Below are 27,578 nucleotides of genomic sequence, written 5' to 3' on the forward strand. Positions count from 1 at the left end.
TGCCTGCTGGAAGCCTCCTGGCAGGGGAAGCTATCTGCCATAAAAATCAAGGACTGTTTGATTGTGACAGCTATTCTGGACTTAGCAAGTCGGTGAGACTAAAATCTTTTTCTTTTGTTTTTTTGGCTGCTGTAAAGCTGTTTAACCACTTGCTTACTGGGCACTTAAACACCCTTCTGCCCAGACCAATTTTCAGCTTTCGGTGCTCTCACACTTTGAATGACAATTACTCAGTCATGAAAAAATGCTCAGATCTTACAGATCCCAGGCCGCGCTGCGGAGGCTATAATGAGATTCAGGCGTAAATAGAAGGACTCACAGCCAATGTCGCCACCCCTAAAAGTCGCAGCCCCAAGGGGGTGCAACCAGTATAAAAAAAAAGGTTTTTATTTTTATAAGGGGTCCGGCGCCACTGTAAATTGGCTCCAATGGAGTGTGTACATAAGCTAAAAGTACACGCCCGCCACTAGCCTTCACAGAACCACAATGGGTGTCAGATAGGTATCAAATCCTGTCCAAAAGAGTGTATATATAAATTGCAAAGGAGGAGAAAGAAAGGAAGGTGTATATAAATCAACCCTCAAGCTGACTTCTACTACTAGAGGAAATAAACACTACCACCATTAATGTGCACCCGTACCTATAATCAACCAGTAGGGTACCACAAGTAATGGCTATGCATACACAAATCTTAACTATGCATACACAAATCTAGACTCATGCGTGAACATCAGGAATTACTAATATGGTACATAACATACAGTGATATGCATATCGTGCAGAAGTGATAAATAGTATAATAGTAGACCACTATATTAGTAAGTGTGTCGTAAGATTACCACATTAAGATTAATTGGAGCTAAAATAAAAATACAATAAACATACAGTAAGACACAATCCAATATGCCCTCAAGTGAATGTATGATAAAAAATAAAAAATGAAAAAATGTGAAAAAATGTGAAAGGAAAAACATATATAAATGAATTAAGGAATATTAAATAAATGTGATAAGCAGTTCACAAAAAATTCATAAAATTCATATAAACCTCAAAAATAGTTCATGTAAACCCAAATTGGCAATAACCTATACAGTGCAGTCCAAAGAGTGAATAAAAATTATTATAAAAAATTAATTATTAATAGTCCACAAATTCTTCAGGAAAGTGCAGTAGGTGAAAGTGACTGGTGCCCGGAAACAAAAAATTCAGGTGACTTCCGTGCTCACCCCCTTAGCTCCCCACTCACCGGAACTATGAGCCCACGTAGGGCAGTCAGGCCCGTAGGTATCACACAGCAAGCGTTGGTGCGCTGATGAAAGATTGTTGCAGAGGTTGTAGTCCACTCACTTCCTGATGAGCAGGTAAGGCTGGTGTTAATATTCAGAGTTTCCTCAAGGAAAAAGAAGGGGGGAGGATTCCATTGTGTAGTAATTCCAACGAGAGTATAAATTGTTTTAAAAACATAAACTTTATTCACACATCCGTATCCAAACAAGAGATGTGTTTTGCAAAAAATGATAACAAAAAATATAAAAAGAGCTATACTATAAAAAGTTCCACAGAAGATTCACAGAAAATTCCACAAAAAAGGCCCTTGGGGGGTATATGATGTGACACCCCAGTTTGGCACAGAGGGCAAGTAATCAGTTCCAAGGAATACAAGAAAATGTATTTAAAAAAACAAAAATATGTAAATAGTGATATTGAAAAATAAAAAACTGAAGATAAGAAAAAAAATCTAAAATGAATAAAAATAGAGATAAAAATAAAAGTCTATATGTATAAGAGACTCATATTATGCGCAGAGTATAAGGTGGCTGTAAGTGTATGCACCTCTCCACTACCAGAAGCCCTATTGCGAGCCCTGGTAAAGTGCTCACTAAGGCGCTAACACAAAAAAATATATAATAATAAGCAGGGTTGGATGGACAGGGGGGCTCAGTACATCTGTCTGGTCCCCAAGCATACAGTCCACTGCGTCCAAAGAGCTGCAGGCTGGGGGGAGAGAGACAACTCCGCCGTCGGTCCTCACACGGGGGTGTAGACCAGCCACCTGTGTAGAGGCTAACAGTATCCAACCTCAGCATGGGAACAGGCACGTAGGCAGCCGTACCTGGCGTGCGTTCCTCCCTGCGTTCCACCTAATACAAATGACAACGTGGAAGTGGCGTGCGTGATTGCGTCATACGCATTTCTTCATAAGACGTCCTCAGCGACGATAGCTATCGTCCATCCAACCCTGCTTATTATTATATATTTTTTTGTGTTAGCGCCTTAGTGAGCACTTTACCAGGGCTCGCAATAGGGCTTCTGGTAGTGGAGAGGTGCATACACTTACAGCCACCTTATACTCTGCGCATAATATGAGTCTCTTATACATATAGACTTTTATTTTTATCTCTATTTTTATTCATTTTTGATTTTTATTCTTATCTTCATTTTTTATTTTTCAATATCACTATTTACAGATTTTTGTTTTTTTAAATAAATTTTCTTGTATTCCTTGGAACTGATTACTTGCCCTCTGTGCCAAACTGGGGTGTCACATCATATACCCCCCAAGGGCCTTTTCTGTGGCATTTTCTGTGAATCTTCTGTGGAACTTTTTATAGTATAGCTCTTTTTATATTTTTTGTTATCATTTTTTTGCAAAACACATCTCTTGTTTGGATACGGATGTGTGAATAAAGTTTATGTTTTTTAAACAATTTATACTCTCGTTGGAATTACTACACTATGGAATCCTCCCCCCTTCTTTTTCCTTGAGGAAACTCTGAATATTAACACCAGCCTTACCTGCTCATCAGGAAGTGAGTGGACTACAACCTCTGCAAAAATCTTTCATCAGCGCACCAACGCTTGCTGTGTGATACCTACGGGCCTGACTGCCCTACGTGGGCTCATAGTTCTGGTGAGTGGGGAGCTAAGGGGGTGAGCACGGAAGTCACCTCAATTTTTTGTTTCCGGGCACCAGTCACTTTCACCTACTGCACTTTCCTGAAGAATTTGTGGACTATTAATAATTAATTTTTTATAATAATTTTTATTCACTCTTTGGACTGCACTGTATAGGTTATTGCCAATTTGGGTTTACATGAACTATTTTTGAGGTTTATATGAATTTTTTGTGAACTGCTTATCACATTTATTTAATATTCCTTAATTCATTTATATATTTTTTTCCTTTCACATTTTTTCATTTTTTATTTTTTATCATACATTCACTTGAGGGCATATTGGATTGTGTCTTACTGTATGTTTATTGTATTTTTATTTTAGCTCCAATTAATCTTAATGTGGTAATCTTACAACACACTTACTAATATAGTGGTCTACTATTATACTATTTATCACTTCTGCACGATATGCATATCACTGTATGTTATGTACCATATTAGTAATTCCTGATGTTCACGCATGAGTCTAGATTTGTGTATGCATAGTTAAGATTTGTGTACGCATAGCCATTACTTGTGGTACCCTACTGGTTGATTATAGGTACGGGTGCACATTATTGGTGGTAGTGTTTATTTCCTCTAGTAGTAGAAGTCAGCTTGAGGGTTGATTTATATACACCTTCCTTTCTTTCTCCTCCTTTGCAATTTATATATACACTCTTTTGGACAGGACTTGATACCTATCTGACACCCATTGTGGTTCTGTGAAGGCTAGTGGCGGGCGTGTACTTTTAGCTTATGTACACACTCCATTGGAGCCAATTTACAGTGGCGCCGGACCCCTTATAAAAATAAAAACCTTTTTTTAATTACTCAGTCATGCAACACTGTACCCAAATGAATTTTTTGTCCTTTTTTTCCCACAAATAGAGCTTTCTTTTGGTGGTATTTGATCACCTCTGGGGTTTTTATTTTTTGCGCTATAAATGAAAAAAGACCGAAAATTTTGAAAAAAACGCATATTTCTTTGTTTCTGTGACAGAATTATGCAAATTATTAATTTTTCTTCATAAATTTTGGCAACAATTTATACTGCTACATATCGTTGGTAAAAATAACCCAAATTAGTGGATATTATTTGGTCTTTGTGAAAGTTAGAGAGTCTACAAGCTGTAGTGCGAATCGCACAAAATTGATCACATCTGATGTACTGGTGGACTATCTCGCTTCTTGTGACCCGAACAAGTCAGGAAAGTACAAATACCCCCCAAATGACCCCCATTTTAGAAAGTAGACATTCCAAGGTATTTAGTAAGAGGCATGGTGAGCTTTTTGATGTTGTCATTTTTTTCCCACAATTCTTTGCAAAATTAAGATTTTTCATTTTTTTTTTCTCTACAAAATTGTCATTGTAATAGGTTATTTCTCTCACATGGCATGTGTATACCACAAATGACACCCCCCAAAAAATTCTGCTACTCCTCCTGAGTATTACAATACCACATGTGTGGGACTTTTTCACAGCCTGGTCACATAGAGAGGCCCAACATGCAGGTAGCGCCATCATGTGTTCTAGGAACATAAATTACACATCTAACTTGTTGACTATTACACTTTTGAAGCACCAGGATAATGACACGTGACACTGATGACAGATGGCACTGATACGTGGCAATGATGACACTTATACATGGCACTGATGACTGATGACACGTGGCACTAATACGTGGCACTGAAGACACGTGGCACTAATACGTGCCACCGATGACAGATGGCACTAATACATGGCACCGATGACGCGTGACACTGATGACAGATGGCACTGATAAGTGGCATTGATGACACATGACACTGACAACAGATGGCACGTGACACTGACAGGTGGCACTGATGACAGATGGCACTACTATGTGGCACTGATGACACGTGGCACTGATGACAGATGGCACTAGCGGCAAATGGCACTGACAACAGGTGGCATTGGGGTGGATGGCACTGGGGGCAGGTAGCACTGGGGTGAATGGCACTGGGGGCAGGATGGCACTTTTTTTTTTACTTTTTTTTTTTTTTTTACAAAGCGAAGCAGAACGGCTGCCGCTGCAGCCGTTCATCTCTCCCCTCTCACACTCTGTGTGAGGAGGGAGAGCGGCGCTGAGAGATGATCTCATATGTTTACATATGAGATCATCTCCCATTGGACACGCCGATCACGCTGTAAACGGGCGTTGTGATTGGCCGTTTACAGCGATCTGTGTTTGCCTGTCCCCGGGGGACACGGCAAACACAGAACTTCCGCGATGCGCACCCGCGGCGGCGCGCATTGCGGAAGTAAACAATAGGACGTCCAGGGACGGCCACCCGGACGAACGCGCCTGCTCTACGGCCGTCATTCGGCTATAGGGCGGGCGCGAGGTGGTTAAGTTTAATAAACCTCTTTTTTGTGTGAAAAGCCTGTGTCCTGCAGATCTAGCTGGTCCCCCGAACATTACAAGTGGTGCTCGAATGCGGGCAGGACAAAGTAACAGGCGTTTTTCTTGCTATTTTTTATTTTTATTTTTTGCATTGGATTTAAACTGACATTTAAAGGGACAGTACAGTGAATTTATGTCCTGGGTTAAAGCTGCACAACTGTTGAAAGCTGAAACAATGGAGGAGCTAATTAAACAGCTGTCCTTGGCTAATATGCAAGCGCAAACTCGCCATGAGGAAGCTAATCAGCGCTTAGCAACCCAGCTGGAGGTACAAAAAATGCACCACAACGAGGCGCTGGCTCTGCAGCAAGAAAATACTCTCCTGTTGGTGGCCCAGTTAGCAGCCCAGTTAGCAGCCCAGCAAGCGACCCAACAAGGGGTTATGCAGGCTCAGGTGGCTGCCTTAAAAGAAGCAATGCAGCAGCTTTCTCAGGGCCGTGAACAAGTGGCCGTTGCCCCTGGCAACCAGGTGACCGTAAGGGCAAGCCATTTTTTGCAGAAATTGTCCGAGTGATGATGTAGAGGCGTTTCTGGCTACATTTGAGAGGACGGAATAGAGAGAAGGGTGGCCCCAGGATCAGTGGGCTGGCTTAATTGCTCCTTTCCTCACCGGAGATCCTCAAAAAGCCTATTTTGACCTTCAACCAGAAAACGCTAAAGATTATCAAAAACGAAAAGCAGAAATACTGGCTCGGTTGGGGGTGACTACGACTGTTCGGGCCCAACGAGTGCACCAATGGAAGTATCGTCCAGATCGGCCACCGCGGTCTCAAATGCATGACCTGGTGCAACTAGTAAAAAAATGTCTGCAGCCCGAAGTGTTGTCTGGCCCCCAAATTGTGGAGTGGGTCGTGCTGGACCGATACTTAAGGTCACTGCCAGACGACCTTCAACGGTGGGTCAGCCATGGAGACCCCAAAACTGTGAACCTCCTTGTCGAGATGGTGGAACGATATACAGTGGTGGAGGATCTGCTTGGCCCTAACAAGCGTCAAGGGCCCAGTCTGCCACGGCCTTTCCGATCAACTGCCGCCCTTCGAAAGGATGTCCCCAGGAGCCCTGGAACCACCACCCCAGAAGGCCAAGAGTTACACCCGTTACCCCCTCAGCGATCTGTTCCTGTTCGGAGAGGAGGGGATGTACAATGTTGGCCATGTCATGCCTGGGGCCATACCCGGCCCACTGCCCATTGCAGGAAGAGCCCGTGGAATGCAGGGTTCTTCGGAGGGGGTCTTTTTATGCCCATAAAGCATGTACAACACATCTTGACCTTGGAGAGGGGAAATTTGAGTGTGAAGTCCAAGTGAACCACCACCCTGCCCAGGCTATGCTGGACTCTGGAAGCATGGTAACCCTGGTTCACCCTAGAGTAATTGGGAAGATCGGTCCAGTAAGCAAAATTGTACGGGTTGTGTGCATTCATGGGTACACTAGAGTACCCTCTCATCTCGGTGTCCATCTCCACAGCATGTGGCACTGGTACTCAAGAGGTCGGGGTGGTAAAGAACTTGGTACATGACGTTATCATAGGACGAGACTGTCCGTTATTTGCAAAACTGGGGGGACAAGGAGAACTATCTGAAAGGTCCAGAGACTGGGAAGAAACTAGTCCCTCTGTTCCTGTTGTTGAGGGTAATAACCCTGAGATGCCACATGTTTGTAGTATGGACCCAGTTGATAAAAATGCCAAGGATTTGGTTAATGGTGATGAAAGTAATGCTGATGCTGTTAAGGATGTCAAAATGTATGGTTCACAGACCTACCTGAACACTGAGGGGGGGGGGGGACCTTCCCTACTTCAGGTAATGCTGGGGGAAGAGGATGAGGAAGTGGCCTCTATCCCTGCCTTGCCAGATTTGGGTGTTCCCCAGGGGGCATTTGGTACTGCCCAGATGCAGGACCCCACTTTGGCCAGGGCACGGGAACAGGTTGTAGTAATAAATGGGGATCCCCAAGAGCCAGGTGCGAATGAGTGGTCGCCACATTTTGCAATATGTAATGAATTGCTTTATCGGGTTACCAAAGTGAGAGAAAATGTGGTAGAACAATTATTGGTACCCCAACAGTATAGACGCAAGGTCCTGGACCTGGCCCATGATGATGTTTTAGGGGGACACCTGGGAGTTGAAAAGACGGAGGCACGGATCGCCGACCGGTTTTACTGGCCAGGCCTGAAATCAGAGGTAAGGAGATACTGTACTTCTTGTCCCACCTGTCAGTTGACCGCTCCAGCGACCCACTTCCGGAGCCCGTTGGTCCCTCTGCCCACAATTGAGGTCCCATTCGAGAGGATAGCCATGGATATAGTGGGTCCCTTGGTAAAGTCGGCTTGAGGTCATTCTTGCATACTGGTGATCCTCGACTATGCCACTCGATATCCTGAGGCGCTACCCCTGCAGAATACCTCCTCTAAGGCTATTGCCCGGGAACTATTCCAGTTGTTTACACGGACAGGTTTTATACTCACAGACCAGGGAACCCCGTTTATGTCGAAGGTTATGGCTGATGTATGCAAACTGTTCCGGATTAAACAGCTGCGCACATCGGTCTACCATGCCCAAACCGATGGATTGGTAGAACGTTTTAACAAGACCCTTAAGTCTATGCTCAAGAGAGTGGTACAAAGGGATGGGAAAGACTGGGACTGCCTGTTACCAGCTCTCCTGTTTGCTATCCGAGAAGTGCCCCAGGCCTCCACTGGGTTTTCGCCCTTTGAATTGGTATATGGGCGGAGACCTCGCGGACTACTGGACTTTGTTAAAGAAGAATGGGAAAGTGAACCAATTCAGCATAAGAGTGTTCTTGAATATGTCTCCCAAATGCAGGAGGGGATCCGAACTGTGATGCCACTAGTTAAGGAACATTTACAAAAAGCCCAGAAGGCTCGACAATGGGTCTATAATAGGGCTGCCAAAATTAGGAACTTCCAAGTGGGGGATCGAGTAGCAGTGTTGATTCCCACTGTGGAAAGTAAATTCTTGGCCAGATGGCAAGGCCCTTTCGAGGTTGTAGAAAAAGTGGGAGAGGTGAATTATAGAGTCCACCAGCCAGGCAAGAGGAAACCCTATCAGATATATCATGTAAACTTGTTAAAGCTCCGGACAGACAGGGAACCAGTGAGCTCCCTAGCTAGTGCAAAACTTGAGCCTCGGGTTGGGGTGGAGAGTGTCCAAGTAGCAAATACCCTGTCTAAAACCCAAAGTCAGCAGGCAAAGGAGTTTTTGCAGAGAAATAAAGAAAATGTTTCAGACTTGCCAGGGCTCACTAGTGTCATAGAGCATGATATTATCACGGAACCAGGATTCAAAGTTTTTGTCCGGCCCTATCGCATTCCAGAGGCTCAAAGGAAGGCTGTTTCAGAGGAAGTGAAGAAGATGTTAGACCTGGGGATTATTGAAGAATCGCAGAGTGAGTTGTCGAGCCCGATTGTGTTGGTACCGAAGCCCAACGGGACTCTGCGATTCTGCAATGATTTCTGGAAACTTAATGAAGTTTCACGGTTTGATGCCTACCCCATGCCCCGGGTAGATGAGCTTATTGAGAGACTAGGTCCAGCCAGGTATATCACTACATCAGACCTTACCAAGGGGTATTGGCAAATCTCGTTGACTAAGGCTGCTAGAAAGAAAAATGCTTTTTCTACCCCAGAGGGGAGTTTTCAGTACAAAAGAATGCCTTTTGGATTGCAAACTGCTCCAGCCACATTCCAGAGAGCAATGGATAGGATTTTCGACCTCACCAGGAGTATGCCTCAGTGTACTTGGACGATATAGTCATTTTTAGCAAAGACTGGGAATCACATTTTCCCAAAGTTCAGGCAGTGCTGGACCCTCTTTGGAAGGAGGGGTTTACAATAAACCCTGAAAACTGTGCTTTGGGAATGGAGGAGGTGAAATACCTGGGCTATGTCGTGGGTAGAGGGGTAGTAAAACCTCAGGTCAACAAGATAGAGGCTATACAGAATTGGCCCCGCCTCCTCACAAAAAAAGCAGGTACGTGCATTCCTGGGCATGGTGGGATACTACAGGAGGTTTGTACCCAACTTTGCCACGTTGGCGGCTCCATTAACCGATCTGACTAAAGGTCAGAAATCGGTCATGGTGGAGTGGAATGCAGACGCTGAGAAGGCTTTTTTGGAGCTAAAGTCGGCACTGTGCCAACACCCTGTCCTGGTAGTGCCCAATTTTTCAAAAGAGTTTGTTGTCCAGACTGATGCTTCCAATGTAGGATTGGGAGCGGTGTTGTCACAGGTTATTCATGGCGAGGAACACCTGATAGTCTTCCTCAGCAGAAAGTTGACACCAGCGGAGAAAAACGACACCATTATTGAACGAGAGTGTCTGGCCATTAAGTGGGCTCTGGAATCCCTCAGATATTACCTATATTACCGATGGAGACTCTTTACCACGTGATCAGCCGTGTCCAATCACGGCTGATCACAGTGTAAATAGGAAGAGTTGGTGATCGGCTTTTCCTCACTCGCATGCATTATTGTTTGGCACTGATTGGCATCCATTAGTACAGTATAATAATACAATGCCGCCTATCAGTGCCCATCCGTGCCGCCTATCAGTGCCCATCCGTGCCACCTATACATGCCCATCTGTGCCACCTATCCGTGCCCATCCGTGTCGCCCATCAGTGCCACCCATCAGTGCCGCCTATCAGTGCTCACATAGTGTCCATCAATGCTACCTCATCAGTGCCACTTCATTGGTGCCACCTCATCGGTGCCCATCAGTGCCGCCTTATCATTGCCCATCAGTGAAGGAGAAAACTTACTTATTTACAAAGATTTGAAACTGAAACAAAAAAAAAAAAACATTTTTTTTCCAAATTTTCGGTATTTTTTTTTTGTTTAGCAAAAACAAAACAAAAACGTAGAGGTGATAAAATACCACCAAAAGAAAGCTTTATTTGTGGGAAAAAAATGATAAAAAATTTCATTTGGGTACAGTGTAGCATGACCGTGCAATTGTCAAAGTGCGACCGTGCTGAAAGCTCAAAATTGGTCCGGGCAGGAAGGTGTTTAAGTGCCCGGTATTGAAGTGGTTAATAAACCTTTTTTGTGTGAAAAGCCTGTGTCCTGCGATCTAGCTGGTCCCCCGAACATTACAATATATATATATATACATATACATATATACACAAACACACATGCCTCATTTTCCCATGTCTAATTACTGTATCACTTGTAAAGAAATGGCTGATAAGCATTTAGGAATGCAGTTTTATCATAAATAAAGCACATAATCTTTTTACACATTGAAAAAAAGTGTTTATTTAATTGTTCAACATACACTATTTATAGACTTATCCAGAATACAATACAAAAGTATAAACTAGTGTGAAGCTCTGTTCACATCCTCTTACTCCACACTACAGAAAGAATTACAATTTTTTTTATATCCTTTTAAGTAATGGTTACGCTCCTCTGTTTGTAGTTTATGATATCTCTGCTTGGGTTTGATGTTACTGCCATAAGTGTTGAGTTTTTCCCATTGTAACATACAATATACCAATAAAAAAATCTTCTTTTAAACATGGAGGAGAAACAACAGGTTAGTCTGGATAAGATCACAGCAGTCATTCATAGACTGATATTGAGCAGGGTTTTAAAAAGGTTTGCTCACGGTAGTTGAATTGTTAAGGATCACACACATGGTAAAATGCACTATATTTATTTTTAATTAACATCAACCCAACCATCACTAGGAACATAAGAAGCACAAAGGATTACATGCTTCTTGTGCAAGTAAACATCAATAAAATTGCAGCTTCATCCATGCTAAAGAAAAATAAGGCATTTCAGTCATTTTAAGCCTTAGGTCCATAGCTAGGTAATGCTAATCAGGCAGTTGAAAGTGCAATGATGATGTGAAAAATGCATTAGTTCACAAAACCAGTAGAGAGCAATATAGTAGCACCATAATGGAAAAGTGTAAGTAGTATAATTCAGGGTTATAATGTCAAATTGTAATTGTAAATCACAGGGCATTTATCAGTGCAGTGCACCATTAATTCACAAGAATGTAAAAAAACTAAAAACAATTTTCCAAATGCAAAATACTAAACTGCCTGTAGCATACTCACAGTCTGAACATAAGTGCAGGGAATGTCTCATTGAAATTTTACAATGCTAGCATTGTGTGAACATATGTCTCTTCTGTAGGCAGCCCATATATATATTTAGGTCACTTTTTTTCATTTGGGCCCAAAGGATAACAAAGTCTCCATTAAGAATACATTAGGAGAGCCACAATATATCATTAAAGCTTATATATTTAACAAACAATATCGGCACTTTAATTATCTACTTACAACTAAGTGAAAATATTTCACAGTTTATATTATGGTATAATATTGCTACCTGGTAGCATGTTTATATTGTACACGGGCTAAAAATACAGGCAACATTTATAAATCTATTTCAACCAAAAAGGCCCTTCTTTTTTCCAGTTTTGGCTTTTTTGCCAAAACTGGATGGTGTGGAATTTTGTTTGGAAGTGCCAAACCATTCAGGTAGTTTTCTTTTTGAAGTCTGAAATATAAAAAGAACAAAGGATTATTTAATATAATATTATATTAATTGGTCTCATAAACAACTACAAAGACTGTAAGAAGCAGCAAATTACACATACAATATTTAACAGTTTACATTTTGCTCTAGGCAAAAAAAAGGCAAGATTAACTAAAAACAGGTCATGTTTTTAAAATTGTAGATTGCTTGTAGTGTTCAGTTTAAAAAAAAAAAAAATCCAGCTTGGACATTCTATGCATTAATGGAAGAAGCTCTCAGGAGGAGATCGTCTAGGTAACCCACGATCGCGATCTCGTGTTGTCTCAACAACGCCAACACTGGAGCCAGTACTTTGGTAAAGACTCGGGGGGCTGATGCCAGGCCAAAAGGAAGAGCCACAAACTGGTAGTGGGCTTCCCCGACTGCCAAATGCAGAAAATTTTGATGCCAAAGGCATATGGGTATGTGCAGGTAGGCATCCTGAATGTCCAAGGACGCCAGGAAGTCCCCTTGATGGAGTGCAGCGACTACTGAGCGAACTGATTCCATTCTGAACCTCTGCACTTTTACAAAGTGATTGAAGGCTTTTAGGTCCAATATTGGACGTACCCCTTCCTTCTTGGGAACCACAAACAGATTTGAGTAGAACCCCTGGAAGCGTTCCGATTCCGGAACCGGTACAATCACCCCCTGATTCAGCAAGTCCTTCACCGCCCCTAACAGGGCCTCCCGGCAAACCGGGGACACAGGTATGCTGGAGGGAAAGAATCTGTTTTTGGCGGCCAAGAGAGAAACTATCTTGTAACCTGTGGAAATCAGAGGCCCTGGATAGCAGAGGGAGAGTATCCAGGGGTGCGTCACAAACGTACTTAAGGCCATGCACTAGTTGGTCTGCTAGTTCCACGCAGACAGGGGAGGCATTGCCCACTCAATCAGTGTCTGCGACACCAGTGCGGATGCCAGTACAGGTCGCACGGCTGACCCCACAACCATAAACAAGGAACGAGCCACTGCTTCGGCCTTCCTGTCCGTGGAGTCCTCTCAACTGGGATTGTGGTTACTTTATTTAACCTAGATACTGGGGGGTCCACGACCGGAGGAGCCGACCACTTTTTGAGAAGGCTTTCCTCAAAGAGGTAACACACCTCCAAATTTTTGGGGACCGAAAAGGTCCGTTGTGGGCAACCCCATTCCCTTGTAGATGAATTTGTCAAATACGGGAACACCTTAGGTGAACGTGCTGGCTTGCGGGACCTAAAAGGGACCGGTACATCAGCAGAGGAATCCGCTGGCTCCTGAATCTTCAGGGTATCACGCACAGCTAGGATAAGTGCTCCAACAAGCGCCTTGTCGTGCCCGGACCCGGACGGGGAATCATCCTCACTATCCGAACGGTCCTGGTCAGCCACATCTGATAGGTCAGAGCAGGGGTCTCCAGCCGCAGCAGGGCCCAAGTCTGCATCAGAGCTCTCCCCAGAGGATGGGGGGCAGGGGCCTCTTACGTGCACCTTCCCTGCCATGTGCCGCCTCTACCTTAGCAACATAGGAGTCAAGGACTGCCATCAGGGTGTCCATGCGCACCGCGCTAACTGCAGGTGACCCGGTTGCTATAGCCTGGATTTCGGGGGAAGAAACACCAGTTTCTGAAGTCATGCTGACCCTAGCCTGTCTGCCACCTGCAAGGGGACTTTGAACAGTGAAGGTCCCACCCTCCTGCTGCCGCCGCATGGGGGGGTACTTAGCGCTAGACTCACCACCCTGGGGCGTTCTGTGATAGCCACAGCAGTGCCTGTAGTCCCTAGGAGGTTCCCAGTTTGCAGAGAGGAGAAAACTGTGAGCAGCAGCAGCTCTCACCAGCGGTGCAACGATCTGCAGAGCAGCTTCAGCGTTCAGCAAAGAGCCATCCAGCGTCCTTTACACACACAGTGGATACAGGAATCAGCAAGAGAAAGCACATGTAATGCTGCCACAAGAGGCCAGCGGTGAAAAAAAGCGCTGAGGCGTTAAGAAAATGGCCGCCAATGTAATCAATAGGATCCTAAAGAAAATGGCTGCTGAAGCTCACCAGGGGAATTCATAGCTTTCCCAAATCCAAGATGGCCGCCGGAACGGCGCCATTCGGTGACAGAGCAAAAAAATAAAAACGTGCTACCTGCTAACAATCAGAATAAACTCCATAAATGTGTTTTGGGACCCCCAGACCTGGACCAGGACCAACACCAGCCGCGCAGACCCCCCCACACACACACACTGCCCGCAGCGCATGCAGCCACCCCCCTCAGAGGGGGGAAGGAGGGATGATAGGGACTTGGGAGAGAAGATAGGGAGGTGAGGTGGCCCCCGAATTGACCCCCCAGGGAATGCCCAGCTGCTCAGCCCCCCGAAGCAGGGAGAGCTGTACTTACCAGTCCTAAAGAGCTGGGAGACATTCCATCACAGACCCACTCCTGCTCAGTTACAGGGTGGCTACTGGCTTCGGTAGACATCAGTAGCCCGGTCATATGTATACCCCGGAGCATTGAAGCTCACGACCACCTCTGGAGCCGAGGCATGTGGTGGCCTAACGAGCCTTAGCTGCGGCCTGCTCACGCTCGATGGCCGGACTGGGGAGACTACAAGGATATCATTAACCAGCCTGTCACCCAGCTGGCAGTTGATAAAGATCACAGGATCTTTCATCTTGCGCAAAAAGCAGCAAACCTGCAGCAAAAATATGGACCAAGAGGCCAGCAGGGTTTCCTAGGTCATTCTCCTTGCTAGGCAAAAAAAAAAAAAACTGAAGCTGCTAGGAGCAGTGGGAAGGGCTGATAGCACGGGGCCCGCCCCCTGGGGCGGTATTAAAGTTCTGTGTATTGTGTAACAATTTTACCTAGTTTCTCCTAATGGCAGGCTATACAACCCATTTAGTTACAGAGAGGAGCTGTGTCGGTCGGTGAATATAAGAGAAAATCTTCTGCATTACAGAATCCCCCTTCCTCAGCCCCCTTATACTTACCGGAGCCCATTCTCGATCCATCGTGCAGGAGAGAAGCAGCCTTTTCTGCTCTCTCCCTCCCCACAGGGCAGATTGATATCAGTTGGACCCATTGGTTACCGCTGCTGTCAATCAAATTCTGTGTTGAGGGAGTGGAGGGCAGGACTGAGCTGCACAGTCTGTGGGGACATGCGTTGGAAGAGGAGTGAGATGCACTGGCGGGGGACATCAGAAGAGGAGGATTTGGGCTGCTTTGTGCAAAACCATTACATAGAACAGGCAAATATGACATGATTATTTTATTTAAAAAAAAGAAAGTTTACAATCGCTTTAATAGTTTTACCTGTAACTGTGATTCTGAAAATAGTTCTTCAGTATCTTCATCTTCCCCTGGTTGATTCCATGAAGCAAGCTTGATAGGGGCTACTGAAGAAGTCTTAGGCAGCTCCAGTTTTGTGGGAGCTATCTGGTCGTCAGTTGTGCTCTCCCTCACGGATTTCTGAAATAGTAAAAGCAATATTACTATAATATCTAAATCACCTAAACGGTCAATGGGCCACATAACTTTTTACTTATTACTGGCAGCTCCTGGGTTCATAACAAAATGAGAGCTGCCAGGGTAAGGAAGGTTATTAAAGAAGACAGTATTTAGCCAGAATACCTCACTATGGTACAGTAGATAAAATACCAAATATTGAGTAGAATGTAAGATCTTGTATGGAAATTGTTTCCTGCATACGACAGACACAATAAAGACTCTGGCTACATATTTTACTTGCCATTTTTTAACCAATACTAGTTTTATCTCGGTACATGAACCACTTCCTGCTCAGCCTATAGCAAAATGGCGGCCAAGAAGTGGTTCAGTTATCCTGACTGGGTGTCATATGACATCAAGCAGGATAAGCCGCGATTGTGTGCCCTAGGGGCCGCACAGCGATTGCTGTTGTGGTGTGTCAGTCTGACACACCGTAACACCGTTCTCGGTAAAGAGCCTCTGACGGAGGCTCTTTACCACATGATCAGCCGTGTCCAATCATGGCTGATCACAGTGTAAACAGGAAGAACAGTTTATCGACTTTTCCTCACTCGCGGGGGGGAGCCTGTGCTGATTGTTTATCAGCACAGCCCCCCTGTAGATGCCTACCCAGGACCACCAGGGATGCCCACAAAGGACACCCACCAGGTAAGCCTCCCTGGACCACCAGAGATATGCCAATCAGTGCCGCCCATGAGTGCCCAGTGTCACCCATGAGTGCCCAGTGCCACCTATCAGTGCCCATCAGTGCTGTATATCAATGCCACTTATAAATGCCCATCAGTGCTACCTATAAGTGCCACCTTATCAGTGCCCGTCAGTGCAGCCTCATCAGTGAAGGAGAAAACTTACTTATTTACAAAGTTTTATAACAGAAACAAAGAAAACCTTTTTTTTTCCCTTTAATTTTGTCTTTTTTTTTTTTTTTTTGTTTAGCAAAAAATAAAATCTACAGAGGTGATCAAATGCCACCAAAAGAAAGCTCTGCTTGTGGAAACAAAATGATAAAAATTTTGTATGGGTACAGTGTAGCATGACCATACAATTGTCATTTAAAAAGTGACAGTGCTAAAAGCTGAAAATTGGCTTGGGCAGAAGGGGGGGGGGGGGGAGTAGGAGGTCCAGTGCCTGGTATTGAAGTGGTTAACCACCTCAATACAGGACACTTATCCCCTTCCTGCCCTGGGCAATTTTCAGATTTCAGTGCTGTTGCACTTTGAATGACTTACTTTTTTGAGACAGAGCTTTCTTTTTGTGGTATTTAATCACCACTGGGTTTTTATTTTTTGCTAAACATATGAAAAAAAGACCAAAAATCATGAACCCCCCCCCCCCCCCCCCCCCAAAACTCTTTACTCGAGTAAAGTACATGCTCCACAAATTGCATCTGAATTTAAGAATAAATAATCACTGCATTTAATTAGCCAGGTAAGGATTGCATTTTACTAACCTTCTTCTCAATCCAGGAGCTGTTATCAAAGCAAATCTTTGACTGTGATAGCCTCCCAGACTGCACATCAAGGCCTTGTAATGATTTGCTTGTTGAGGACTCTGGCTTTTTTTCACTTCCACCATTCCCCTCTTTTTCAAGTAGTGCAATCACCATTCTTATTAAGTATATATCGATTTCAGGTGACACCAAAGAACGAATAGCTTGAAAACTTGAAAGATCTGTGAATACACATATAGCCTATAAGCACAATTAAAGTATATGTAAAGAAAAAAGCTATTTTTTAGTATGTCCGGCATCATTTCTCATTTCAACCATAATGCAGACACACATTTTGTTTTTGTTCTCAATAGTAGCCACACTAAAATGGAAATACAAATGCCAAATTCACAGTCAAAACACATGCATTTACTATTTTACATGTTGAAGGATTGAGCCAGTCTTATCAATTTACACACCTCTGCCACACTGAGCTCCCAGGAAGATTGTTTTATTTTCTCATTCCATTTTCCGACTTCTTGAATTACTGCACTGCTAAAAGGACTGAGATGATAATGCCAAATCCTTGCCCACTGAGCAGGCTGGATGCTACAAAGTTGAACATAGAAGCTGCATTGAGGAACTAGGAGTAAGTGTGGCAGAGGTGTTTATATAACAATACTAGCGGTACAGAATTACAAATCCTTTAGCTGAACAGTAAAAGGATATGCATTTAAGTGTTAGCTGCTGGCATAGAGTTCAGCTATAATCCAATGGGAAAAAATAAGAATATTACGGTAGCTGCTCCGAAATTCTGTCTAGCTTCCAGTGTTACAAGGACTCACTCTCTCTCATCAACTATAAATAAATTCATTAGCATGTCTGAATAAATGTTTGAACAGTGTTCTCTATGACAACCATAAGCATTACCAAAGATTGTTGTTTCTTTGGCTCTCATCCGTTTATAGATTACATATCTAAAAGCCTGGCCTAAACTAAAATTACATAAAAAAATAAAAATAAAAAAAGAGCAGCACAATGTTTGGGGCTTATACATTCATAGGCAGATATACTACATATCTCGAATCATTATGCTTATATAAGTAAATGTATCTTGCATGCCTGATACACATGCAGTACCTCCCTTTCTAGATTAGATGTAAAATCTTAACGCCAAGCATTGTTCTTACAGTTTTAAAACAAAGGCCTAGTGCAATAAGCACAGCACATACCCCTTAGAATGTTAGTTAGAAGGACCAGTGAGTATTAAAATATATAAATGTTTATTGAAAAATTTATAAAATTGTATTTATATATTATATATATATATATATATATATATATATATATATATATATATATATATATATATATATATATATATATATATACACACACACACACACACACACACACACACACGTGTCTGTGATGACGCAGAGGCTGTGGTTTTCTGTAGAGTGAAGAGGTCATAGGCACATCACCTAAGTTCACCTGTTATAAAAAAACAAACAAAAAACAATGCATTTATTATTATTATTATTTTTTTTAACACTGGAGCCTGCAAAGCATTGCACATGTGTTCTTTCAATGCCAGGATCCTACAGACTTTCAGTACACTGAGATATGGACAAACAGTTACTGAATTGCAGGAAGAATTAAAATGGTTCTAAATGCAGGTGCTTTTTTTTACCTTAATGCATTTTATGCATTAAGGTAAACAACCTTCTGGGTGCAGCTAGTCCACCTAGTGACCCCCCCCCCCCCAATAATACTTGCCTGAACCCCATCTCGATCCAGCGATGTGCATGAGAGCAGTGACTCTCCCGGGTCACTCTCTCCTCATTGGCTAACAGCAGCAGAAGCCATTGGCTCGTGCTGCTGTCATTTACAGCCAGTGAGCCAATGAGGAGAGAGTAGGAGGCAGGCCAAAGCCACGCTGTGCGTGTGAATAGACAATGCTCATTCACAGGAGCGAGCCTGCTTAAGTGTCCCCATAACAAGAGGCTTGCTATCGGGGGCACTCAGCAGGGGGAAGGAGCCAGGACTGCCAGTGGGAGACCCAAAAAGAAGAGGATCTGGGCTGCTCTGTCCAAAACCATTGCACAGAGCAGGTAATTATAACATGTTTGTATTTTTTTTTTATTAATTTCTTTAGAATAACTTTAAAATTTAGTGATATCTTTTATGTTGTTTTATCGTAGATTTTTGAACAGGCCAACAGTGCACACGGGGTAAACTGTTCAGAGAATGAATGCACAGAAATACTGTGAAACTATGAAACCAAACAAAACATTCTAGTGAGCCTTAATGCACAAAACAGAATGATCTCCCACTAATGTTTTATTTATATTCCTAAGCAAGGGGCATAGCATTTCCACATTGATCTACTGTTTTCTTATAACTTATTGGCCAGTGGAGAGTTCCCCCTCTTTTTTTTCTGTACATTCCTAAACCATCGACTTCCTATATGTTGAGGCACGCACTCAGTGTTTAACAATTTTTTTTGACTACTTTATGGCATGCAAAAAAAAAAAAAACTCACAAAGCTGGATTTCGTAAAGTCCAGGACCTTGTGTCTTAGGAGTCCTCATGAGTTGTCCTATCCACCTAGTAATGATGGATTTAGAGGCAAGGAGCCCTTGATGATATCCTGTTGACAACACAGAGTCTGTTTTTCAAAAAGAGGTTTGGGTGGACCCTGACAGCTCTGACCACATTAAAACAGTGGAGCGCAATTCCTTTGGGATGTTTGGAGCAGAACATAAAGGAAGGAAGGACAATGTCCACATTTGGATGGAAGGTCGAGACCACCTTGGAGTAGAAAGAAGGGTCTTAATCACTTTATCCTTTTGAATAATCAATTAAGTCTCTTTGCATGATGGAGCTGCTAACTCAAAAGCATGCATGACGGACGTGATAGCCACCAATATGGACACACTTTGCAGGAGAAATCATCCAAGCTGAATTCCCTAATGGGTTCAAATGGTGGTTTTTGCAGGGTAAAGGGAACCAAACTGAGATCCCAATGAAGCACAAGGTGCTGTAATATGGGCTAATTCATGAAAAACCTTGAATAAAAGGTTCTAACAAGGGAGAATGAGGCCAGAGGCTGCTGGAGTAGTTTGGGTAAGACCAAAATCTGTTTCATAAGAGTACCAAAACCAAATTTTGGTCAAGTCCTAACTGTGGGAAGGCCAGAATACAATGTGCAGCAATCTCTGGGGTTCCTAAGCTTGTGTTCACACCAGGCAAAATATGATTTCCAGGTACAGTAGTGTTTATCTTTCATGGCTTTTCTGAGTAAGGTCAGAATGAGTCAAAGATACTCCTGTCCCTCAAGACCCGGGTTTTAATAGCCATTCTGATAAAGCCATTGTTGCAAGGGGCCTTGAGATAGCAGGTCTGAACCATTTAGAAATGGGCAGGGATCATCTCCCAGAAGTAAGAGTATGTCTGTGTAGCAGGTTCTTGGGGGCCAGTTTGGTGCAATCACTAATTTTTTTTTCTCTTCCTCTACTTTGCGAAATGAAGGCTCCACACTGAAGAAAGGCATATAACTAGAATTGTCTAGGCAGTAACACTGGAGGAAATACACCTGCCAACAGTCCCCTCCCAGAATGTGATCAGCGGAAAATGCTGCACAGTGGTTCTCAGTGAATGTGATTTACTGATTGTATGAACCTGAAGAAGAAGGGTCTAGTGACACAGCCGTATCTTTTGCTCTGAGCTCAAAAATGGTGATGGAGAACTTTGCTACTATTGAGGACCAGATTTATTGAACCATGAGAGAGTGGAATACTCCTTCCCAGCCTATGAGGCTGGCATCGGTTATCACTTTCCGTGAACATGGATTAAACAACTCCTACAGTTCCAAAGTTGGGTTGGAAATCCACCAAGATATGGAGCTTTTTTCTTGACTGGAGAGATGCATAGGAAGATTGAGAGAGGGAGTTTGTTTTGCTCACATCAGGCCCAAAACCCTCATGCAAAAAAGATGATTAGCTGGCTCCTAGGCTGCAGAGTACAAATGTGGATACAGAGTCTGGATTTTGTCCAGGGGAAGAAGACCTTGAGCAGGAATATATATGTGACTCCTGGAGGTTTATGATCCATCAAAATCTCTGGAGAGTATTCATAATCTGTTGGGATTTAGCTGAAAGAATCTGAGTTGACTGTTCTACTAGGAGAAGGTCACCCAGATATTCCACAATGGGGGTGCCCTGAGAGTGAATCAGGGCAAGAACAGGGGCTAACAACATTGATGAAGACCTGAGGTGCAGTGGATAGGTCAAAAGAAAGGGCAACAAACAGATAATGTTGCATGCCCACAGAAAAATGAAGGATGCATTGATGTGCTGGGAGGATGGGGACATGCTAATAGACATCCTGAATGTCCACAGAGACCAGAAAGTCTCCTGGATGGAAGGAAGCAATGATTGACTGGGCAGATTTCGTTATATGGAATTTTTGTACCCAGAGGAAGATGTTGAGAACCTTTAGATCCACTATGGAGGACATACTTATTTGGCTTTGGGGAAATTGAACAGGTTCAAATAGAAATCTTGAAACCTCTCCTTTTTTGGGACCTTGAGCGACGTGCCATATCAAAGCAGCGGAAGGGCCTTCCAGTTTTTGTGGTGATCTTGGCAAATTTTGAGGGGGGTAGAGATATAAACTGCAGTTTGCAGCCTTTAGAGATCACATTCCAGGCCTAAGCATACAAGACGTCCCAGGACCAGATGGCCGCAAAGGTCAGCAGACATCCCTGATAAGTGGGAGGACCCCCTCACTGAGTACGACTTAGGGGTACAGGAGTTATGGCAGAACTATGTTCCAGGCATTGGCTAGGAGGAACTAAAGGAACTCTTCTTAGGTTCAGAAAACTCAAGCTTCCTAAAAAGATGTCTCACCTTTTTCTGGGACAAGAGGGTACTTTTTGTCCCAGTGACCACCCTGATAAGATTATCCAATAATTTGCCAAAAAGGCAATCACATCAATGGTGTATATATAGAGGCAATTCCCACATCACCGCAGGGCCAAAGGGTCCTCTGTATTTACACTGGAAAAAGGCCCATTGTGGATATTTGGTGAATAATAAATGCTAGTGCATCAACAAAAAGAGCAGGGGCACGTGCAACAGCTTCAGTTGTTGGAGGATAGAAGCGATCATCTAGATAGAACCGAGATCCTGAGACATGTCCTTAGATAGTTAAGGTCTGGAAGCTGGACAAGGTCACAGAGGCAGTTTACAGAGCAGGGCCTGAAAATAAGAACAAGGCCTTAGAAAGGGCTTCCAGAATTTTATCCACAGGGTCTTTAAACACATGCATTGTCCTTTACAAGGGCAGCTAGTGTCTTGTTAACCACTAGCCAAGCAGCTCATGCAGGTATACTGTGGCAGGTCGGCTCTCTTGTGCGAATCGACGTACCTGCACTTCGGTCCGTGCAAAGAGTATAGCGGGCACGTGTCTGTCGCGTGCACATGTCTGTGGACTCAATGTCCACCGGCGGGATCGCGGTGAGGAGAGGTAGAAAGGGGAACTGCCTATGTAAACAAGGCAATTCCTCGTTCTGCATAGTGACATAACCGAGATCTACTGTTCCCAGTGATCGGGAACAGTGATCTCTGTCATGTTCCTGGCCGCCCATCTCCCCTACAGTTTGAACACACCCAGGGAACACACTTAATCCCCTTAAAAAAATTTTTTTTTCCGGAAAATGGAAATTTTTGGAAAAATGTAAAAAGAAATTCAGTGTGGAGTAGTTTTACAAATTAAAAGTAATTTTGTTACACTGGGAAGGTAAAATGCACTTCACATAAAAGTATTATGCTTGCTTTTTAAAATTGTATTTCTTATTACAAGTGCAATAACAACAAGGACTGCATATGTTAAGAACATTTCAACTGTATATGAGAACATCTCATATCTCTCGCAATTTAAAAGCTTCTTGCCAATATGCATTTCAGGAATTGACAATGCTGATCCAGAAGCATATATTGCTTGAATAATTTTCTCCTGGTTTTCAGGTGTCATTTTATCTATAAAATGAAGGGATTGTGTATTTTTTGGAGGCCGTAGTTTATAACACTTCCTTACTTGAAGATGCTGCTGGTGAAGAACACTTTGTGATGATCCAGAAGCAGCAGCAGAAAGGAGGGAAAATCTACTTGCACTTGCATTATGGTCCTCCTCATTTAATTCCATAAAGTATTTTTAATATCTTTAGGGCACCTTTGGCATGCAAGGGTGTGTTTTGTCATAAATTTCAAAAAGAATATTTCTTCTCACACTATTTGTAAATTGCAGTTTTGCTCTCAGCAGAAATTGCACTGTGGAAACGTTAAACTCTATGTTGGTCTCAGCATTTTACTAAGAGGAAGAAAAGGAAACCCAAACAGGGGTCTCCAAATTACGGCCCTTTGGAGACCCCTGTTTGGGGGTACAGTCATCCGACTGTACTTAGAGAACTTACGTTATCTCTCAGCAGCAGCTAGGGCTTTTTACCTGTATTTAGTTTGTTTAACTCAATCTTGATAATCTCTTTTATGCTCTTGTTTAGCAATCTTCATTCAAAGTTTACTTATACATACACCTTTTTGCTGGCCGTACCACTCGCTTTTGATGATTACAGCGCCCCTTATCCTATATCATTTTGGAGAATTTGGTACGTATTGAGGCTTTTTAGCTCTGGTTATATTTATATGAGCTCTTTTTGAGCCATTTTATTTTTTCAATTTTTATCTGGTTTTCCTTTCCTTTCTGCAGCCATAGTGTGGGCTAGCTACTCCTCCCTGGAATTGGACTGCACTGATCCTGCCTGTTTGGGGTTAATGTTGTGGGACAAACGTTCCCAGGGACCGGGGGGGCTCGGTAGACATTCGCGGGGGCGGCTGGTGTTGGTCCTCCACACTGTAATGTGCAGGGACTGTGATATAAAGGGAAGTGTACTAAAAAGGGCAGTCCCCTTTATATTACAGTGTCCCAGTCCTATTGTGGCCATACAATGCCAATACTGTCCGTCGCCTATTGTGCCCACGGCACAGCGACACTGACCTGCTCTCTTTCTGGCAGTGCGGTACAGCGTGGCCCGCTCTGGTGGCGCGGGTACAGCGTGGCTCTCGCTCTGGTGGCGCGGGTACAGCGTGGCTCTCGCTCTGGTGGCGCGGGTACAGCGTGGCTCTCGCTCTGGTGGCGCGGGTACAGCGTGGCTCTCGCTCTGGTGGCGCGGGTACAGCGTGGCTCTCGCTCTGGTGGCGCGGGTACAGCGTGGCTCTCTCTCTGGTGGCGCGGGTACAGCGTGGCTCTCTCTCTGGTGGCGCGGGTACAGCGTGGCTCTCTCTCTGGTGGCGCGGGTACAGCGTGGCTCTCTCTCTGGTGGCGCGGGTACAGCGTGGCTCTCTCTCTGGTGGCGCGGGTACAGCGTGGCTCTCTCTCTGGTGGCGCGGGTACAGCGTGGCTCTCTCTTTGGTGGCGCGGGTACAGCGTGGCTCTCTCTCTGGTGGCGCAGGTACAGCGTGGCTCTCTCTCTGGTGGCGCGGGTACAGCGTGGCTCTCTGGTGGCGCGGGTACAGCGTGGCTCTCTCTCTGGTGGCGCGGGTACAGCGTGGCTCTCTCTCTGGTGGCGCGGGTACAGCGTGGCTCTCTCTCTGGTGGCGCGGGTACAGCGTGGCTCTCTCTGGTGGTGCGGGTACAGCGTGGCTCTCTCTGGTGGTGCGGGTACAGCGTGGCTCTCTCTGGTGGTGCGGGTACAGCGTGGCTCTCTGGTGGTGCGGTGCAGGGTGGCTCTTTCTGGTGGTGTGGTGCAGCGTGGCTCTCTGGTGGTGTGGTGCAGCGTGGCTCTCTCTGGTGGTGCGGTGCAGTGTGGCTCTCTCTGGTGGTGCGATGCAGCGTGGGGGGGGGGGGGGAGGGGTCGGTAGACATTTGCGGGGGTGGCTGGTGATACTGTACTGTAATGTGCAGGGTCACTGTGATATAAAGGGAAGTGTACTAAAAAGGGCAGTCCAGTTTATATTACAGTGTCCCAGTCCTATTGTGGCCAAACAATGCCAATACTGTCTGTCTCCTATTGTGCCCACGGCACAGTGACACTGACTTGCTCTCTTTCTGGCAGTGCAGGGAGCAGACTACCATAGACCCCATTGGCAAATGCCCGGTCTGCCCTATGGCCAGTCCGGGCCTGATTGGGGGCTATGGGGTCTATCATCTGTGAGGCGGTGATGGTATGATCAAATGGGGGAGGGGTATGTACATATGGTATCATGTTACCTAATCATTCAATAATACACATCTGTTTATCATGTTGTTTTTCATGAGTTCATTTTGTTTATGTTTTTCTTTTAGAGCAATGTATGTCCTTCTTTATATTATATTCCCCTGATGAAGCCAATGCCTTGCCGAAACTAGTAGGGAAGAAGTGACCTGCTACTACCATTTTTCTTCTTTGGCTTGTATATTTCCAATTTGCTCCCCTATTATAAATGTTGTCTTTATATGTATGTTTTATGATATTGTATCAATATTTCTTTCATTCATTGTAAAAATAAAAAATGCTACTATATAATATACAATTTGCATTATTTTGTCATTAGCACAGTTATAATCCTACTATTGTTGCTCCTTCATATAACTCGCTATATCAGCATACCAAGTCCTCCTGGGCTTATTCTGCTAACACTATTATCAGTGTTACCACCTCCCGGATTCTTCGCAAAGGATGTGGGAGAAGTCGAAACAGAGGGAAAGCATCAAATAAGGGGGATGCTAAGGTGTTACCAGTGCATCTGCCCCTATTGCCAGTGGGACTTTTGTCCCAGACACAACCTGTTCCCACTTGTGGAACTTGAATCTAGTAGATTCATCTGCACAGTTCCCCCTGCCATTATACTATACCTGGAGTATGTACTAGTAATAGAGACATCACTCGTTGTACTCAGACAGAATGCTGTTCACCTTCCTGAGCCGTACAACTCCTGGTGGTTGATCTATATGCCTACAGAAGCATTACCAGATTACACCTACAACTGGTTTGTCCCAACATCCACAGCAAGGCATACTGGCCAACAATCCAAGATATCGATGGGCAATACTGTCCCCTGTGGAGACCAAGTCCACTGAACTATTGCCACCTTTGAACATACTGGAGAAGCTGGCATCAGTGGTTATCTTGCCCATCCCTTCTTCAGATCTCAAACCATCAACCAGCAATCGTAGCTCTGTAATACCCCGGTAATAGAGCCCTCTGGCAATCCAATGTCTGGAACATGTTCGAGACAGAGAGAATGATCCTCTACAAAAGACCTGGAGTAGGACTTAATGTAGGGAACATGCCTTGACCTAGATACAACTTCCTCCAGCAGAAATGTATCAAAGGAAAATCTGGAACAAACTGCTTCCTGAACAAAGATTATTGAGGTAAATGAAGATTGGGACATCTGCGTTTTCAGCAAGTCCAGTACTGGGCTGGGAGCTTTGTGAACCCTCGGAGCTGTGGCCAGCACGAAGAGCAGAATCACAAAAATAAAAAAAAAGACGACTTTGCACTGCAATTTTCAAAAACCCTTGATGAGCCTGGAAAAAAATGGCACATGACAATATGCGTCATTTATGACTATGGACCCCGAAATTTACCTTTTGCAGAGGTCAACACTAAATGGACAGAACCTAAAACAGAAGGATGTCCAGCGGCTTAGGATCTAAGCTAGACCTTATTGTCCCCATTTGGTTTTGGGACAGCTAATGGTTGAGTTTTTTTTTTACATAGTTACATACTAGGTGAAGTTGAAGAAAGACACAAGTTCATCGAGTCCAATCTATGTGTGTGATTATATGTTGTATTAAATTGTATATCCCTGTATGTTGTGGTTGTTCAGGTGCTTATCTAATATTTTCTTGAAACTATCAATGCTCCCCGCTGAGACCACTGCCTGTGGAAGGGAATTCCACATCCTTGTTGCTCTTACAGTAAAGAACCCTCTACGTAGTTTAACGTTAAACCTCTTTTCTTCTAATTTTAATGAGTGCCCACGAGTCTTGTTAAACACCCTTCTGCGAAAAAGATTTATCCCTATTGTGGGTTCACCAGTATGGCATTTCTATATTGAAATCATATCCCCTCTCAAGCGTCTCTTCTCCAGAGAGAATAAGTTCAGTGTTCGCAATCTTTCCTCATAACAATTATCCTGCAGACCCTTTATTAGCTTTGTTGGCCTTCTCTGTACTCGCATTAATTTAAATTTTTCTACATTGAAACTCATTAGCCATGAAGTTGCCCACCCCATTCATTTTTTCAGATCTTTTTGCAAGGTTTCCACATCCTGCAGAGAAGTTATAGACCTGGAGTAGGACTTAATGTAGCTTAGCATCGTCTGCAAATACAGAGATTCAACTGTTTACCCCATCCTCCAGGTCGTTTATGAACAAATTAAATGGGATTGGTCCCAGCACAGAACCCTGGGGGACCCCACTACCCACCCCTGACCATTCCGAGTACTCCCCATTTACCATCACCATCTGAACTCGCCCTTGTAGCCAGTTTTAAATCCATGTACTCACCCTATGGTCCATGCCAATGGACCTTATTTTGTATAGTAAATGTTTATGGGGAGCTGTGCCAAATGCTTTTGCAAAATCCAGATACACCACGTCTACGGGCCTTCCTTTATCTAGATAGCAACTCACCGCCTCATAGAAGGTTAATAGATTGGTTTGGCAAGAACGATTCTTCATAAATCCATACTGATTACT

General features: G+C 44.0%; 1 protein-coding gene across 2 annotated transcripts in view; it reads right to left on the minus strand.

Moving 5' to 3' along the window:
* Positions 1 to 10,623: 10,623 nt before the first annotated feature.
* WRN (WRN RecQ like helicase) overlaps positions 10,624 to 27,578 on the minus strand; it is a 212,458-nt gene continuing 195,503 nt past the window's right edge. For both annotated transcript variants that reach the window (XM_077476232.1, XM_077476231.1), the window contains exons 33-35: positions 16,851 to 17,071; positions 15,206 to 15,361; positions 10,624 to 11,909 (exon numbers count right to left, since the gene is read on the minus strand). In XM_077476232.1, the coding sequence (XP_077332358.1) occupies positions 11,799 to 11,909; positions 15,206 to 15,361; positions 16,851 to 17,071 (488 nt within the window). In that variant the 3' untranslated portion in view covers positions 10,624 to 11,798. The remainder of the gene's footprint in view (positions 11,910 to 15,205; positions 15,362 to 16,850; positions 17,072 to 27,578) is intronic.

This window comes from Lithobates pipiens, unplaced genomic scaffold, assembly GCF_037356315.1.
Source record: "Lithobates pipiens isolate NorthernLeopardFrog02 unplaced genomic scaffold, aLitPip1_a1.2 Scaffold_13, whole genome shotgun sequence".
NCBI lineage: Eukaryota > Metazoa > Chordata > Amphibia > Anura > Ranidae > Lithobates > Lithobates pipiens.